This window comes from Temnothorax nylanderi, unplaced genomic scaffold, assembly GCF_030848795.1.
Source record: "Temnothorax nylanderi isolate EJ_2023f unplaced genomic scaffold, tnyl_v1.0 TNYL_tig0006_pilon, whole genome shotgun sequence".
In the NCBI taxonomy this organism is placed as follows: domain Eukaryota; kingdom Metazoa; phylum Arthropoda; class Insecta; order Hymenoptera; family Formicidae; genus Temnothorax; species Temnothorax nylanderi.
This window is the reverse complement of record NW_027249068.1, coordinates 352397-372369: the sequence shown is the minus strand read 5'-3', so window position 1 is coordinate 372369 and position 19973 is coordinate 352397. Positions and strand designations below refer to the sequence as shown.

The following is a 19973-nucleotide window of genomic DNA, read 5'->3' as shown; positions in this document are numbered from 1 at the left end:
AGGCTGTTAGTGAATGACGAAAAAGTGAATAAAAATCGTCCGAAGTATGGGCACAATGGCGATACTGCCGGGCGCGAATAAATTGCGACAAAGGAAGTGGAACGTCGAGAGATACGTCAAAAGAGTGCATGTGCTTTAAAGCCTTTATACTCTTCTTTATATAATATTAAAGCTTATGGAGATAAAATAAAAATTATTGTAGCAAAAATAATTTATAAAAAGAAAGTGTTAACTGAGTGAATTTCGTTTGTATCGAAAAATTGAAGCCTCTTTTCCGCGATGCCGATTGGTTATCTCGATGCGTTGTGCGAGTTATTTGCAGCTGTCATTGTATATTTTGACAGTTGTGTGTATCAAGGGTTAATAGTGTAATAGTAATAGCATAATGTTAAAGCTAAATGGCGCGCGCGAAGCGCGCGCGTCTGTAATGTCTAGTAATTTATAAAAAGAAAGTGCTAAAAATCGAGGAAGTACATCAGCATAATCGCAAACCTTATACTCTCAAGCCTCAAGTTTCGTTGTCATATCGCGTTGACGATCTTTCGTAATTTAATTGTCCCGAGATTGTCCGGAAGAGAGAACTCGAGAAGCGAATTTTCCCCGAAAGCAAAACGAGTTTTTAAAAATCCGTATCATATCGACGTCGCTCGCTGTTGACAACCCTTTTTAAAACGATTAACATTTACAGGCTTACGTATAAACGTTTCGGCGCGTAAATTACTGGCGGAATTAATTACGTGACGCGCGCGCGCGCACGCGTTTCGTCGTAACGAATGCGTGTAATGGATTTAACGCGATGAGGCTATGGCCGAATTTGCCCCAGATGGACGCAGACCATGGTTTGAGATGGACTTCGCGTTAGGCGGGCGGACGGGCGAGCGGGGGAGAGAAAGAGAGAGAGCGAGAGAGAGAGAGAGAGAGAAAGAGAGAACACAGGATAGATAAACCCAAAGCCGGGAGAATTAGTAATGCAACCAGCTGTACCATACTGCTTTACGCGCGCGTGCACGTGCCGGCTGACCAATCAAAGCCTCGCGGCACTCTATGAAGCCTATCAGATCCCTTATGTTTCCTAGAGGCTCTCTCGTTACGTGCGAGGGCGTCCGATTATGCCTGTATACCCGCGCATGTACATGTGCACGAGCGCGTTTGTGTACGTTGCATGCCATACAGGGCGTCCCATTAACTTCGTCCCTTCCCACACTCAATTGAATTTTAATGCTGGCGATTAACTGCGCGACGCCGACGGTTTATAATTTAAATACGAACAACGCAGCGTCGCCGTCGCCGCGCAGTTTGTAAGAATTAATTATAAACGGGCGAAAGTGTGGGTGAGCACCGGCGGTAATCAATGCGCCGGTCATTTTAAACAAATTGTTACCCCGTGAAATATCGATGAGAGCCGGCCGAGCTTAAGCTTTCCCGCGGCTCGCGCGGCGATGTCCGGTCGGTGAACGACCTGTCCCCTTCTCTCCCCCCCCCCTCCCCCTCCCACGCTTCCGTGACCGATTAATATAATCCTTGTCTAATTGCAAACTGCATAATGATATCGTCATGAACCGGAGGAAGGTGCGATGTACGCGCGCAGGTTCTAGCTACCTGGCCGCGGGAGCGTTAGTGCTTACAACGTGTTTTATTCATTCTGTCTCGCCATGCGTGATTGAATTTTAATAGCCCCTATTAATTGTACAGCTTTTGCGGTCGGAATATAAATATGGCAATGTGGGTATATGCTTCACCGCCGGATAATAATTCATTCCGCGTGCGTGAAACAGTCAATTACCGGACGATAATCGTTATCATGATCGCGGTATAATTTGTCAGCGAGCGATGCGGCGGGTCTTCTCTGTTTTTAATTGTGTGCTATCGACATTAATATCGTATTTCGCCTATATGATGAAAAGCGATAGTTTCACATACATACTTTAAAAATTATAATTTCTAATCTAAAATACAAAACGCGTTTTTTTATTTTTTTGCGACTAACGCATTGTTCGTTAACGTAATTTATAAACTGTAAATAAATAAATAAAAATACGAGCAAATATATTTTGTTTTATTTATTATTACTTCTTCATTTGCTCGCATTAATATAGCGCTGATATATTCGCGGCATCCTCGAAAGAATCGGTCGGTCTAGACTGATCCCTTCTAAAGATCTATTTTTCATATGTTTTTATGAGTTTTATTGCCGCCCTGGGAGTGCGGGGGCGAAATGTGCGTTGAAAGCGGTTAGACGATTGAAACCGGAGAAGCCGACGAAACGCTTGCCCACTCGCCGCCGTTGATGAACAATGCGAATTTCAAAAGGCCAACTGTCACCCCCTACGCCTGACTTTGTTCCGCAAAGGAAATCCGCTCTCGTGAACGCGTGTGCTTTTAATTTCAGCAGTTTTTTCGTTAAATTTATCGATGATGCACCTATATTCGACCGTATTATTTCGCATCGCGTACCTCCACCGATGATTCCACATGTCATTCTTACGTTCTTACGTGCCACAACCAGATCTATCCAGCGAACGTTTTTTCAACGACGGGACGGGAACGAGACGCGTTCTCTTTTATTTTCAAAACCGGACACGCGTTAAACCGCTCACTTTTGTATCGCCGATACATCTCCGGTGGTTTCTATTTTGAGGCAGAGAAGAGGATGGGAATGGTAGTGCAAATAAAATTCTTCTCGCTCACGGCGACGCAAATACTGTTAGCCGGGCCGACGTTTAAAAACGCATTCGCCGTAACTGAAAATCGAAAGCTGCGCGCTTTCAGGCGATGTATCGACAGATCCATCTTACTTCTCATGGGCGTGCCTCGCCCTGAGGGGCGACGTGTCGTTTTGCGTTTTGAAAATCAACGGAATCGCCGTCGGGCGAAGGATTAAAATCCTGCGGTGCTGCGCCCAAGCTTTTGGCAACTTTAGCCGCGGGCTTGTTTGCACACCTGAACTCTTCCCTGATATAATTTAAGCGCGCCATTAATAATGGTTTTTTCCTGCGGTCGTCTATGTTTTTGTATGAGATCTTTAGCATTCTCATATCTATTTAGTGTCGCATATAGCGCTAAATACGAAGTATCTTCTATATATTATTTTTTGCCTAATATTAAGATTGTTATGAAGAAGTTTATTGTGTCGAGTTTATGCGACCGAATCGTGATTCGTAAATATTTGACAGCTCGGTGTCGAATTGTAGTATTAACTGGCCAAATGCGAACGACGAAATTTATCGAATATCGAAAAAATATATTTTCAATGCCTTGATATTTTATTGAGCAGAGATATGAGTCGCGGTGATTAAATAAGGATATATTGCAGAGGGAGATATATCGCACGAAAAATAAATTGGACGTTCGCCCGATAATTTACTGATGAATAAACATAACGCGGACATTAATACCGGCACCGGTCAATAATAAATAAATTGGATGCGAAACGCGGAAAATTGTAATGTATTTACGCGTCATACTTTCGCGTGGCAACCTGCGTTTATATTCGCGCTCCGAAAGTTTTTATTAACTTCCGCATGCCGCGTAATGTTCCCACGGTAATTAACCCGGGACAATAATTCTCGCGGCTGCGGGAATAACCCGGTGCGATCCAGTTTCTGCTTCGTGCGAAGCTATTTGAAATCAATTTGTTAAGTTTACGCGTACGCTGAGTGAGACTGTATTAAATTTCGAAATTAATTTTTAATACTTCTACGAGATTACCGCACAGATATTTCGCAATTAACTATCTTTGCAAGAGATTATTTATTATTGATGTGTGTGTATATTTTTTTCTTTTAGCCTTTTTATCCTGTACAACGGAGATCTCAGATTAGACCGTCTATATATATCGCTTTTGTGCATGTAAAATATTTTTATTGTAAATTTAAGTATGTACAAATTTCAAAGATACTGATTACATTTACGGCTCGTGATACTTTTATCATTCTTTTAGTAATATTAATTTTTTCTTCTTCCCAAGGGAACCAGAACTTTTCTGTTTGTTCGAAATGTTTTATAAAAACTTCTTGACGTTTCCATCGCAGTATATGACATCCATAAGATTGATCGGATTGCATTCAACGGCAAGTACGAACGGATGTGGAATCGGTTGTGTAAGATTGCCGTTCGCGAACACCCGAAAATGACCCGGGATAGAAACGTTGCGCATCATAACAAACAGCGTCAACGCTTTTCGAAAAGATGCGAGTAACAAGTAAACTCGTAATTCCGTTTGTGCGCGATGACATCAATTCGACGCAGCCGGCATCCCGAGCCGGCCCGGAGCGATCGGCGGACGGCCGGTTACCGGTTTGTTTTTATTGAGTAGTTACTCCCGCGGAAAAAGAGGAAGCGAATATAACTAAACGCTTCGCAAAAGTACACCCCGGGGGTTCTTTAGATCCCATCAATCGCGATCTGTCCGTTTTCATACGCCGATACGTTTATCTCCCTTCCAGCTTCCATCAATCGTCCGTTCATCGCGATCGACTTAATGCGGTAGCTCGAAATATCGTTTCACAAATTTTTATTTTCGTCTGTCCGCCGCTCTTGTACGCTCGCGACAAATCCAACAGCGAACCTCTCGATCCTAATCGTGCAGAATGCACGAGGAAAGAAATTCGCGAAAGGCAAGATGGCAGAACGTCATGCCATTGTTCTCGACTCTTACGCTGTCGTTTTGAGCAATTTCGGTCCTGCGCCATTGTAAAAAAAAATTCGCAATTAATATATCTCCGTCGTGTGTTGGGCTCCATTCCCCGAAATCGAGTGGAGCCGTCGCGACGCCATTCTCCGCGGCGGTGCCGCGTCTGTTGAAAAAAAAAGTGCTCGGCAGAATCGAGGGAAGGACGAAATTTCGTAAATCGAGTTGGCCTTCCCCTGGAGGGTGTCGGTGCGTCTGTCCACCATATTGATCGTGGAGGCGGTAGATACCCTGCTTGCCTATATGTACGCGCGTGTATGTGTGCATAGGAGCGTCCTGCGTGTATGTATATATATATATATATATATATATATATGAAAGAGAAAATATATATATCTCTTCTCTTTATATATATATGAGCGTATATATATCATATACATATACACGCGTATGTATATACATGTATATCTGTTACAGGACGGTTTTAGGGGTGGTTTTCACCCTCGAAGAGGGTAGAGAGAGAGAGAGAGCGGGGCGGAGGGAGACGAGTGAAGGGTGCTGACGCTGGCACGAGGGTGGGCGAGAGGCGGCTTTGCCGACGGAGGGAGGGTTAGGGGGCTATCGAGCGGCGCGGGGGGAGGGGAGGTAGTAGCACAGAGGGTGGCTGGGCAAGGAGGGAGATGAGGGATTCTGGTGGCGTTGGAGCCGACACTCGCGGGTGCCGCCGTTACCATGGCTACCACCACCCTCGCTGTGAACAAGCCCTCTACGTCATATTGGCATAGTATATTCCCCGCACCATAAAGCCAAATAATCTACCGAGTGATCCAATCTGAGAGACTCCCTGTCTAACTCGCGCCCGGCCAACTGCACTTTCGCAGATATTGAACATTCGCACGTTGGTCGTGACATGTTCCCCGCTTTTGCGCTATGTTCAATGGCTGTGATGATAATCTCAAACAGACATCTTTCCCTGAATTGGTACCGAAATTAATTATAATTGAAACGGTTGGAATTATGTTGAACAAATAATTCTCCGGGATTTTAGTTACAAGGGTATTAGGTGAAATTGTAAACTGATTTTTATGTGATGTATGCATCCACCATATTAAGCCAATTTTTAAAAAATAACAATATAGAAAATGTAATAAAATGTTTGTAAATCATAGAGGAATAACTGCCACATATTGAGAAGAATTTGTACAAAGTAAATCGCATATTTCGAGAATGCAATATCCTATAAAATATTGATACTTCGACCGAACCTTGCGGGAGATCCACAACGCAACTCACGTATCAACCAATATGCGATTAGCGCGTAGAAAAACACGTTGAAAAATGAAAGTTAAAAGTTTTGTGCACTGTACGGATCCGGCATTCGATGTGGTGCTTAGAACCGATCTTTTCGAAACTCGATCCACACCGATCTCGGGAATCAAACCGACCAATTATGCACCTTCGGTGCGCAGACACTTCATTAAATTTTCAGCGCGATGATCCATCGCGCGGACTTAACCGTTTGACGGCGCCATATTTGCACACGGCATTCCGCGCGTCATAAAGTCGAGCGGGCCACAGAGTGATTCATTCGGGAGGGGAGGGGAGGGGCGAGAAGGCTCTCCCGCGGCCTCCATTTTCCGAACGGGGCGAATTCGTACTCCGGGCCACTCTAATTGCTACTTGATCATCGACGATTACAAGTCGCTCGATGGCTGCCGGTTGCGCCCGGCGTTTCACGAGTGAGAAACAATAAATTGCATTCACAGCGTGAGATCTGCTCCGCAGGCCACGTACCGAAGTTACTTTGATCACTATCTCTCTGAAATCGGAATGCTTTGTTCGCGGTTGCACGTGTCTGCTCCAGGATATTGCTACTTGATAGTTGCGTTCGACGGCCGGTCGTGCATTTTGCAGGGCGAGAACCAGCGATTCGGAAGTCAAAATACAGTACGGGGAAAAAGTTTTGGCTAACACGTGAAACAAATAAAGATACATATCTCGCTCGATGTTGGGTCAACTCGCGATGAGAATTAGAAGATCGAGCACCTGCGATATATTTCTGTAAAATTAATATTTTAATTATACGCACATACACACACTTCGCAATTATATACAGGGTGTTTTGTCTCTATTTTCTTTCAGCAATTTCATATATCATCTTTACAGCGATGATGACGATTTGTGCTTTTAATGGGACGTTTTTAATTGAAGCACAGATACGGAACGTCCTGTGCATTCGTAATTACAAATAATAAAATTATCGCGCGTGTAATTATGCCATTTCGAGGCTGCAACGTTACGGCTAGGGCATATTACGTCAACCTTATGCATTATTGCATACAATTGCTTATGAATTATGAAATTAATTAATTTCACATTCTGCGTTGCGTCGCGTCGCGCTGATACAAAGCCACAATTGGATGCTACAATCTCGCGCACCGATCGTCCTGGAAAATGTCATTTTTAAATCATGGTTAAAATTGTTATTGTTATCGCGATGCACCTTGTAAAATGTAAGCGCGCAATAAATGAAATTTATCAAGTAACATCCAAACGTAATTAATTCAAAAAGGTTGAAAAGGTAACATATATAAAAGAGAAGTACTGTAACAATCTAACCAGGAATATAATCTATTTCTGCTAAATACTGCGTTGCGTATTTTTGTTGTAACGTATTTCGATATTCAATTGAATGTATCTATGGAAAAAGGGTATCGTTTTACTGGCGGATCTGCGAGCGGCGAAACGAAATTTCAATAACCCAGTTTCGATTTTCAAATAATCCTCCCCCGAATCTAAGCCGCGTTTCCTATCGCTCAAAAAAATCTATTTGCTCGATCGCGAAACTTGATAGGTTTGGCAATAAAATGATTTCTTTTAAGTCAACCGTAATTTTGAACTTTGAAAAGATTTCAATTTTACGGTTTACAACGGCGGCGAAATGTCTCCCCTAACTCCCCTAACTATATTTTCCGATCGTTTTGTTTAAGAATAATTTTTGAATTATTCATTCGAATGATTAAGGGAAGTAGTAGGGACATAACGTGAAAGGAAGAGTCGAGCGAAAAAAAAATATAAAAATTGCTCGGATTTAGAAAATAATCGGAGAAAACGTTCCAAAGCTCCAATACGGCCATTTCGTTCTCGAGGAAACGAGACAATGGCCCAGCCGGGACAATATGCCCTGTACGGTTCCGTGCAAAACTTCGTCGCTGGGATATCTAGCCGGTGGCGCGAATCGTTTTCTCGCTGCTTCACCCACGGCCGGAGGGGTTGGCGGCAGGATGGCGTACGGGGGTGCACGCGGGGATGGTCGGCTAAGCGAGGCTCATTTTGTCGGCGGCAGATATGGCGCGGCCCGCCGCCACCCCCAACACCCCGGCCGCCTTCCACAGCCGCACATCCGGTGATGTGGGGTGCGCGGAGGTGACAGGGAGGGATAGATAGTTGAGCCGGGGGTGGAACGGCTGGCTGGCGACATTATTAGACGCCCCCCGGTGAGTCAGTGAGCGGCGGTGAGGATGGGGACGAACGACGACGATGACGACGACAACGACAACGACGACGACGACGACGACGACGACGACGAAGAGTGGTAGTGCCACGGGGTTGGACGGAAAATAATGAGGAAAAAAGACGGTGCACGAGATGCTGCAGCGAGATATCGCACGGCTGTCGTCATTCCGCGCCGCGGAAAAGGCACCTACCTGCGCGAAGAAAGACGCAATTTTCGCGTGCGTCTATCTCCGCCGGAGTATTAGCTCAGCTTGTGGTGGAAAAAAGAGGAGTCGACGATGGCGAAGTACCGCGCCATCGTTGAGGGGGTTTAAACGTCGAAAAATGAATGGTCTTCAGAAAACACGATGTGACTAAAATTAGAAATAATAATTCAGATACATATGCGCGCGCGCTCACACATACACATATTTTTATTAAATTTTCCATGTTCTTTTATTTAAAAAAGAATTTGAATTCTGTGGTTTTGTTCTATGGTCAAATGCTTCCGTGATGTATTCACATCTAAAAATAATATGGATAGAAAGATATTTATAATATAATATAATATACTTGAATTAGAATTATTGTAAGAACTTTTCTATATGCGTACGAAGCTCTTTCAACAAATTTCGCAAAGTCCCCCTTTCCCTTTCTTGCCTAATAAGAAAATAAATCATCGGCTGGCAACAGCTAAATTTCGTCGATTAGTCGATAATGGTGCCTGCGGGAAGTGAGCAGCCCTCGAGCGCGCTGGCGGAGTTCTTATTCCCGAAATTAAACGACGGCGGTTCATCCCTGCAACCCCACAGCCAGAGCTTTTATTTGATTCGCTATGCGACAGCCAAGATAGCCGGCGCGGCGCCGAGCATGGTGCTCATCCGAACTCCCTCATGCTCGCGGATGCGGTCTGAAAGCTTTTTCGCCGCATAGGAGGAGGAGGGAAGAGGTGAAAGAGGAATGAGGCGGTGGCGGGGGTGGGCAGGCGGGTGATGTTCCATCATGGGGAATGAAAATCAGGGGCCCCCTCGGGGCTCGGAATTAAAATGGCTGTCACACGCAGCCGGGGGTTGTGCTCTTCCTGCGGAAAACCTCGGCGAGAGGAGGAGGAGGAGAAGGAGGAAGAGGAAGAGGAAGAGGATGAAAGGCACCCATCCCCGTTGCCGCTTGCCATCCTTTAACCATCCTCTTCCTACTTCTCCGACATTTTTTTGTTACCTTATTCTCTCTTTCCCGCTAGCTGCCTGTCTTCCTCTTTTTTAATCCGTTTCTGCTCCTATCGGGATCTCCTCTCTCGCGTTTTCAAGACGACCTGTCGTCCGCCGTTTGATCGACACCGATATTCGATCGCTCGCGATAGCTATCGGTTATGGATAGAGGATTTGTATCCGGACATTAATTAACGAGACACGAAGTCGTAGAAGTTAAGCATATAATTACGCTAAGAAAAAGAGAGTAACTCTTACAGTAAAATAGTATTGGTACTTCAACTGGTAATTTTTGTAAACTATGCAATTAAGAACAATGCTCCTGTGACGAACATTATTTTCTTATACATATAAAAAATATTAACTATGAATATAAAAAATATAATGGTGACTATATTAAAGAAGTCACATAATTTTTGGGAAAATAATCAAATTAACATATTTGTACTTTTCCACAGTAAATAATTAAATTAAATATAAATAAGCGAAATCTCTCGAGTTATAAATATCTGAAAAATTCTTTTACTATCTCTATACTTTAGGACACCCGGTATAATCTCATCGTGTTTCCGTTGTAACCAGTTTCTGCGTCGTCGAGCCAATCTTGCCAAGGGTGCGTAGCTCTTATAGCGTTCCCCCTGTTACGCCCCACCCTTCCGTTGGCCCCCAAGGGGATCGAAATTAAAATGACAATGAGGGCAGATCCGAAGGGTGGCTAAAAATGCGTACCCTTGCCATCGTCCAATCAGCAACGAATCCCACGACGCCATCGCGAACCTTTCCCCTTCTGCCTCTTTTTTTTCTTCCTACGGCCCTTCGCGTCCGGAGAAATGCCACGAAATGAAAATGTTTAAAACGCGATGATCCTTCAGCGAAATCTCCAACCCCTTTCGCCTCCATTGCTCGCAATCCCTTGGAAAAGTTTTCAAGTAATCGGTCGAAACCGAAGAGTGATTTCTGCTCGGTTCAACAGTGGCGATTGTTATCGTTGAAAATAATAAAAATAATATTCTTCCGATGTGCGAAATGAAACGCTTCCATAAAACCGATTAACGTTTATTATTTAATCTTCGCTCGCGGTCTATGTATTTGCACGGAATGGATTCCAATAACTACTATTACTTGTTTTCGTAATATGTTAAACTAAGTTTACTTATTCGTCACTCAAGGCATATTTGTTATTTCTAGTGGAATGCTTAACGCTTGATTTAGAAGAAGAGTTGATTTTATACGCAATATTTTTTAAGTTTTATTATTTGTTTTTTATTACAGATATACATATACGACGAAATGTATGTGAAATTTTAAAATCGCTAAAAATGTGCGAGAAAAGATGCGGCGAAAAAACGTGTAAGCGTGCTCGAAAATGTGCGCAAATATTTTTTTCAATCGTACAATGAAAGCACGAAGAAGGCGCAGCGACGCACGTAACCATTGGTTTCTCACCTAGCGTGTTTGGATATTTCCATGAATATAAAAACGCAATTCGTGTTTGCATGAAATACTGATTTCGGAACTGCATTTTTTCCCAGTTTTCTGCATTCTCGAATATTTCGACGGTATGATATTTCATGACTATAAAATTTCTCGGTTGCACGTTAGTCGCTCGACCGTTTTATTCGGATTTGTTTACGGATATATTGTCTCGAGATCAGGATGTATCCGCCACATTTATTAGATAATATTAATACTTCTTGAATTGTATACTTATTTATATAGCAAGCCAAGAATTATATCTTTTAGCTTGTGTTATCAAATTAATCGATGCTTGTATAAATGATTAAATAGACAATTTCTGATCTATTTAATTATTAGATGTCTATTAAATTAGATTAATTCCTCATCTATTTAATTACATGTTTACTAAATTAGACATATTATGACATATTATAGAGTATAGGCATAAGTAGATAATTTAGTAGATAGTATAATTTATGCTAAATTAGATTAAAAATCTACTGCGATATACGATGATTGTCATACTGCCGCCAGTTTCTTTTTCGTTTCTTTCTCTCTCTCTCTCTCTCTCCGCCATTACGCCGGTCGCAGAATCGCGGCACGGCGAAAGATGCAGGCGTAAGAAAAAAAGAAGCGAGTTGACGGAAGAGAGAGGGTGGGGAGGGCGATGCAGGACCAAGAACGAAAACGATATCCCGTCGGCACGTGCACGCGGTTAAAAAGGTTCACGAGGTTTCGCCGCGTCGGCCGCGGGCCTCGGCACGGTAAAAGCGGAACCGGCTGTCGTGATACGGATCTGACCAATCATAAAGGCCGCACATATACACGCGCATAATGGCCACTCATTCAACCATTCCAGTCGCGCAGCGGAACAAAGGCGGAAATTAGTCAGGTTCGTTATGCTTATTAATTGACTGACATTTCCGTCATATTATTGTACGGCGAATCGGAAACTGCTCTCTCGTGGGGCCCTCGAGAAACGGGGCCCCCGCTTCTGTACGCGCGCGGTGCTATTGCTACAGGACGTAGGTTTTGTTGAATGGACAAAGTCAACGATCTGAAGAAACGTGCCGACGCTTCTGTGGATAGCTTCCGCGGTCAGATTCAGAACTGAGATTATATTATAAGATTACTGTGCAATAAGAATGGACTACGTAACTGTAGACCAATATGTGATAAATATATTGAAAAAACTAATTTCATGGTAACCTGTCTCTCTCTAAAATCATTCGTTGTATTTCGATTTAAAGGCAACACGATTCCAATATGAAAGTGATGAAGATGAAGAAAAATTACCTTATCGTTCAGTAGGGGTAGAGAGTAACTCATCGCTGAAATTTCAACGGAAAAACGTTTGAATGGGCCAAATTTAATATTTCTGCATTCTGAAATATTTAATCAGAAATAAAATAACGAGATAGCGTTTGAAATTGAAGGCAAAAGAGTTTGATAGGAGAACTTTCAGGGAGAAAGCTTTGATGACGTTTCTCGAGAAAATTTTGAGGATAAGTTTAGCATAGGCGATTTATCATGCGATAATTACATACGTAGGTAGATATTAATTACTGATTAATGTAGCGCATCTATTAGCGATAACACGGTCGGAGGAAAATGATACGAGCGGAATAGATAAAAGAAAATGGAGCGCAGACGAAATGCAAGATGCGACTCGAGTGAATCGCAGAAAAATTGCACATAAATGAGAAGTTTTTCATATAACGTATGTTAACGTATAAAAGGCACAAAAAGATATGAACATTATGGCATCTCTGTGCGCTGTGCGCTCAAAGAGAACGCATTCGTGTACGAAAATCCCTTTTTCGTACGCGTGGTGAACCGTTATCGTGTTACGTCTAAATATCCTTTATTCATATTGTTAGCCAACGTGCAAAAAATATCTGAAATGTACAATTTTTTTCTTATTATTTTCAATAAGATATTATTTGGATGAAGGAAAGACGATTGCAAATTATTGTTTTCCTCGTTGCGTGTACGACATAACTTTCGTGCACAGCGCGCTGTCGTTTTTAAAAGCTACCATCTTTCGACACACGATATCTCGTTATCTGGTCCCTGCGAATATGGAGGAGAATCGAAAAATGCTGGTATGATACATGAGGGGATAAAGCAATTACGTGGATTCACTAATAACGATGCTCGTAGCATGCTGCTCTCTCTTTCTCTCTCTCTCTCTCTCTCTCCGACACAGCCCATCCTCGTTAAATATAAACTGGTCGAAACAATGATTTTCTGTTATGTTCTAACAACTATAAAACTGCCTCTTTCATGTTATAAGCGTATTAAAAAAATTTTCTATCACCTTTCTCTCCCTCCCGAAGGGTTTAAAGTCACACCCGCGATTACATCTTGCAATTATATCATATCTAATGAAAAAAAAAACGGAAAGTTTCTATTTTTATACGTCCAATAATTCGTACGTTTCAAACGTCAGAAAGCTCTCTGCAAACGCGCGATGTTCTATCGCGTATTCATTTTATGCACCCCTCGCGAGAAGTTGGTAGAAAATGGCGACCGGCCGATTCTGAAAAGGGTGAAGGGCTCGTGTAATGGAGCTTGGGGATTTCTTAATGATGCTGTCGTTGCTGACGCGAGCTATGCTATGTTTATCCTCCGCTAAGGGACGACACACGTGAAAAAAGGAGGGAGGGGGCGTATCGGTACCGACGTGCAGCTGTGCCCCATATCATGTACCTATATCCCTCGCGGAGGGTGGCGAGCTACATCGGTGAGGGAATAATGCCACGGGGGTGCCGGAACGGTTTCATTACACGGCTTCCCGAGGGATAATATCCCGGGATATCTCTCCGCGGTCGACCCCACGGGGGTGAAATTCCGTGCCATCAACCCACCTCGCATGAGAGATGAACCCTCTGTGCGGCGACCCCTTGGTGGAGGAGCGTCAGCCTGAGCAACCCCTTTGGAGGGCAGAGCGCGTTTCGGAGCGAGCGAGGGAGGAAATTGCAGCAGCCGACCACACTGGGGCAAGGGATCGCCGTGCGGCGACAGTAAAATGGCCGATGGCCTCGCGTGGCGATTGGAAATACGAAGGCGCTATTTTAATAACGGTACAGCGCGAGAGCGGGTTACACCGTTTTTAGCATGTCTATTCTCTCTCGAAGCTATAGAAAGAACGATACGCGGCGAACTCAGTAACACAAAACGGACGCTGTTATCCATTTCCAGCTTCATTCTCTTTTGTTCCTAGATATGAGTTTTTTAAAGTTGAAGGAATATATGATCTCAATAGGTTTATTTTTAGACGGATTATGGGATTATCTTTGTTTAATAAAAATGACGGAAGAAGTCTCACGAAGATGATCGCATATTGACGTCTTATGAAACGTATTTTTCTTCTTTTTTTTTTCAAGTCGGCACCCTTTGAAGCTGCCACACGTATATCGCCTACCTCGATGCCATTATATCGCGCTCGCGCTCGCGCGCGCGTTGCGATTAGTATTTAATGCACACAATGTATAGGAAAGGGTCCTTTTTCCCGTATCAGATGCGGGGCGGGCCTTAGACCAGTTATTAGGCCGCTGACAGGCCCGTATAATCCGACTGCTTCTCGTAATGTACAGAACGAAAAATATAATGCCTATTAGCGAGGATCTTTTCAACGCGGCTCGTGTTGCCCCCGGGATTTTTTCTTTGCCTTTATTTCTTTTTTCCTCGCATCGGCCGCGCGTTGGTTCGCGCATAGTAATTTTCATGTCTCCCTTTCCGCGCGTTTTACGTCTAAATCTCGTGTCGGCAGTCTGACTGTGATGGTAAAATATAGGTCAGAGAACAATTTTTTTTCTTCGTATAATGTCAAAACATCGAAAAATTTAAATAAGTTATTTTGTCAGAGAAGGACAAAAAAAGATATTGTAATTGATAATTTATTATATAGTTATACAAAGTATAACTTGTTTGTGTATTTTTTGCATTTTTATTTCGGCAGTACCAAATAATTTTTTTATCCAAATTTTATTCACCAAAGAAGTACATTTTTTGCCAAGAATTTCTACTATTTTTTGATAATATTTAATATTTTTCTGTTTCAGAGAAAATATTCCAAGGAGGCGATGGGATGGATACAGGTGAGTAACACAGAAAGATATTTTTCTTCTATTATTCCTCGTCAATACAATCCACCGATCGACCAAAAATGTCGCTCGCTCGAAATTCACCTGTGTTCACCTGTTACGTTTAAAACACGGTCGGATAGGATAACGCGTTTGTTAATGAAAATGCTGCCGAGTTGTTCGAAAGAGAGAGATTTCCGTCAGTTTTACGTGGTTTGGTGAATACATTGTATCCTCGGACACGAAACGTTGCGCGAGCGTTCCAGGTGTCTGCTCCTATTGTAGTTGGCGATACTCGAAAAGCACAAAGCGAATATGATGTAACATAATTCGAGCAGTTCAAGCGCGAAGACCCGCCGCAGTTATTATATTTAATACAGCATCCTGATCTGCTAGCATCTGCCCGCGGCGCGCTTCTTTATCGCGAACGAGAGGGATACTCTCAAGAATTTAAACGTGCAACGACGTGACGAATGTATTCGTGTAATCAATACATTTTTGCTGTTGAAAGATTCTGTGCTTCTGAAGAAATACTATTACTAACATTAATATTTTTATTTTGCGCAATTCTAATTTTTTTCTTATTTTAATCAATAAAAATTAACTATGCTCCGCGGGAAATCATTTTTTTCTTAATCATGGATTTAATTAACACCTCAAGAATTCGAGCAAAGTTTCTCTGTCCATTTAACGATGGCATGAATAAATAAAATGTAATAACATAAGAATGAAGGAAAGAGACACCTGATTCTTTAACTTTAATTAGTAATGGACAGTTGACGAATGTCGGCAGCATAATAGGTTGTAAAAATGAATTTAGCGGTACATATGCAATGCAGACTATAGTTTTCGGTTCGTTAGCAATCGCGGGACCGCATGCGGATTTGCGCCGGTGAAAATTACTGCGCATTCTGGCATAATCAAATCATATATTATTTGTAAATTACGGTTAATGATTATCATTATCTTCGATTCGAATGTAACTAATGTTACATTTGCAACACTAATACGCGCCGTCCATTATTCATGAGCTCTCGAAACAATATCAGCGTACCCGCACATCTCAACGTGATCGAGTGCATCGGACTGATATTATATAATTCAATAACGGAATCATTTACTCTTTCATTAGCGCGATTTTGCGCTAATGTTGTCGTCTTTTATTAGCGCGATTTTGCGCTAATGTTGTCGTCTTTCATTAGCGCGATTTTGCGCTAATGTTGTCATCTTTCATTAGCGCGATTTTGCGCTAATGTTGTCATCTTTCATTAGCGCGATTTTGCGCTAATGTTGTCGTCTTTCATTAGCGCGATTTTGCGCTAATGTTGTCGTCTTTCATTAGCGCGATTTTGCGCTAATGTTGTCGTCTTTCATTAGCGCGATTTTGCGCTAATATTGTCGTCTTTCATTAGCGCGATTTTGCGCTAATGTTGTCGCGCTCGATTTTTTTTTGTTACACGACGTGTTTTTCGAGGGAGCGAAAAATATGTACTGGGAAACGTATACTATTATCTCTCAGTCGCGAAGAAAGTTGGAGAGAAAATTTAATCCGATTTTACGCGGAAGGCATAAGGTATTTTCCCAGCGTTGACATTCGCAGTCGCGACGAATATCTTGATGGTGCGGAGCTTAATAGCTGGCGTTGAAGCGCGCGATGGAATATATATCCATCCCTCGATTCCCATCCATTACGCAACTCCGAAAAATCATCGACGCGACCTATCGGCGGTAACATTACCGACCAGCCATCGCCGCCGCCACCACCTCCGCCACCTCCGTCATCGTCGTCCTCGTCGTCCTCGTTGTTGTCGTTGTCGTTTGCGACCTCATATTCCGCCCCACGGGGGGACGTGTCGGGGGTTGCGCGGCAGCGCGGCAGTGCGGTAGGGTGGGTAATGTCGGGAAATGCAGCTAACGAAGTTTACGAAGACACTTAACGGAATTACGCCCTTGCTCGCAATGGTCCCCGACATCGTCCCTTCCTCCCCCCCCCTGTCCCCCTCGTCCACCCCCGCGCGCGCGCACCGTCCGAGCCATCCGCCGCAAGCGTCCCTTTACACTTTTCCGGCGGCAGGAAGGTCGCGTTAATTACCGACGGAGGCAAGAAGCCGGGGAAACGGTGGCAAGATATTTCGTCCTCGACGCTGAGCGTCGATGGTTAGGAAAGTCGGCTATGGGGGCGGGCGATGAAGGACGGCGAGAGGGGGTGAGGGGGTAGCCGGAAGTGGGAGCGGGTCGGGAAGGGGTCGGTTTGCGCTGAAGAAGGGTGTTATTGACATGGTGGGTGTCGCGTCGTCGGCCATCTTGGGCCGCCGCGCGGTCTCCCCGCCGCCGTCACCTCCACCTCCTCGTCCTCCTCCTCGTTTTCCTCTTCCTCCCAACCGCCGCCCGCCGCCCGCCGCCCACCCTCTCTTCGTCGCATTCGCTCTGCTCCCCATCGCATCCGAAGGACATCCTTGTGTTCCCTTGTACCGAGTGACATTCGGGCTGCGTGCCCAGCCTAACCTGCCCGGCGGACGCCCTGGGCCACCCTTTTCGACCAACCCCGGCAACGAGCTGCGAGGGTCCCGGGGGCTGCTTGTCGCCATGGCGACCGAACCCTCGCCCAACCCCCTCAACCAAACGCCGATTCCCTATCCCTCGGCACTTCGCTACCCTCTTCCGTCACCCTTCCTCCTCGTCGCGCGCGTCGTTCACGCTGCCGTCCTCGTCGCCAAAGAGAGAGTCTTTCGATATCCTGCGCCTCACTTTGACGGCCTTCTCCTTTTTCTCATCGTGCTCCTTTTGTCTGCTTTTTCTCGCTCCTCCTCCATTTCTTCATCCTCTTTGTTGGATAGCTAAATGCCAATCTTCGATTTTTGGAATTTGTATTGTTCTTTCTTTGTTTTCATCATAGTTCATTCTTGTTCATATCTTTTTCTTCTTGAGTAACTTTGAATTGTTATTTTTTTAGTGTCTGTAGTGTTCATCATGTTCAAACCAAATAATATTTTTTAATAATGAATCCTCCGTTCCTGCTGTTTTTTTTCTTCTTATCACTTGCAACTTTTGTTACTTTTAATATTTCTCAATCTTATATTTCACAATATCACATCTCTTACGATCACTCTCATTTTTTGTTTTTGATTAATAAATTGTTTTAATAACTTTAATATGTTCATATTTAAACGAAGAAAATTATAATTGTTTATTTTTGTTTTTGCTACTTGTAAAATTGTATTTTTAATAAGATACGAAATATAATTTCATTTATACGCATATTTTTCGAAGTGTTTTCTTCCGTGCAGCATCAATACCGATAAAAATTCGGCGTCCAATATTGATAGTCCGAATATAATTAATGGTTAACAACACTTCTCTATATTGATTAAAAAGGAACATCGGCGTTTTTGCTTAAAATGCGAGTTGCGGTTTCGGTGTTACGCGAATTTAATGGCCTGCGCCGTAAAAAAATGTCTGGCGGTATTTGGAATTGGTTAGCTGGTGGTGGCGTTAATTCCGCTAATTATATCGAAGAGCCGATCTCGGGGGGAAACTCCGCACAATCTTCCTTTTGTCTTCCTAACGGGGGGCGACCCTTTATCAGACATTCTCGAAGGCACAGTCGCCCGCCCTCCAACCCCCGCGGAATTGGCGGATATTAGGAAGGACTTCGTCGCGGCTTTTGTCTCGTTTGGCCACAAAGTTTCGCGAAGCACCACAATCCCGACCAATTAGCAATGATTTCCTAAAATCAAGCCATAACCGCGAGCTAATTGGCACTTGACATTCAACTCACTCCCTCGTCTGTCGCGAGAAACTCTTAAACCACAATCATCGATGATAAATGCTCCAATTAATTGTATGCCTCAATTAAAAGAGCCCTCAACCCTTGGAAAGATTTTATACTCTGGTGTATTGTGTACTGCATTCCAATTTTTTTTATTATCTTAGGAATGGAACAAGCACGTTCAGTTATATCTAGGGCTGCAATTATTACGAATATATATTGTTCGCGAATTTTTATTTATATCGAATATTTTATCTTTTTTTCTTTTATTTAAAAGGCAGCAATCAGTTGATACACCATTAGTCGATCTTTTTAACCAACTTCATGGCCGATCAGTTGTTTAAGAACATGACTACATTTACGTTATTATATATACGTTATTTGTTTTCAAATTATCACTAGATTTCTAATTGTTACACCGAGGAGAGTCTAAACCTTAAGACCAAAATGTTTGTAATTTATATACTATATGTTTATATTAAAGTTACTGTTTTGTAATTTATATTTTTCGCTTTGATCAGAATTTTTTGCTTTTATTTGCCTCGTGTTTCAAAGTTGATTGTATATCTAGAGAGCATTTTCTTGACTTTTATTTATATTGAAATATCTCTCTTAGAGAAATCAATGAGAAGATCACTAATAGCACAAAGAGTGTATTCAGAACCATTGTCTATGGGATAGAATTTTCAGCGTCCTATGCATTCGCGTAAAAACAAATACTCGATATATTGGGAGACAAGTATCGACGTTTCAATGGCGTTGAAATAGTTTAAAAGACTCGCGGGGTCCGAGAGACGTGACGGAACGTTGGAATAAACTCGACCGGACCGTGTTCGCCATACCAGCTGCGGGCAAAACAAGAAGACGCCTGTCATCGGGCACGACGATCCGTAGAAGACGCATCGGAATGCGATTCTGCAAATGCGCAACCGTGGCCTCCATTCACGGGGACCACGTCGCGTCGCCGCGGCCAGCTGCGGTTTTAAAATACGGGAACGAATGTGGGTGATCGTGGAATGACAACGCGATATACGATTAATTAATGCCGATGGAAGCGCCGAGTTCGTATTCGTGTCGAGTTCGTGGCGATAGGACCGGAAGCGCGCGCCGAGCGCGTAACAAAAAAAAAAAAGGAGAAGAATCGCAGCCTTTATGTACGCGAATCAACTGTTTATTCAGCGTATATAGCGAAAACGAGAGAAAGAGGAGAAAGAGATGGAACGAAAGCGTGGCGAGGGGGTGGACCGGGGGAGGAGAGGCTGCGCGGGGGAGGAGGGAATGCAACAGCAAGCGCGAGTGATCGACGTGAAACGAGTTCATTCATG

General features: G+C 43.4%; 1 protein-coding gene across 6 annotated transcripts in view; it reads left to right on the top strand.

The window, feature by feature from the left end:
• Nucleotides 1-19973, top strand: part of LOC139777440 (Fanconi anemia group J protein homolog) — a 45982-nt gene that overhangs the window by 19611 nt on the left and 6398 nt on the right. For all 6 annotated transcript variants that reach the window (XM_071714898.1, XM_071714890.1, XM_071714867.1 and 3 more), the window contains exon 4: nt 14859-14894. In XM_071714898.1, coding sequence (XP_071570999.1) covers nt 14859-14894 — 36 coding nt within the window. The remainder of the gene's footprint in view (nt 1-14858; nt 14895-19973) is intronic.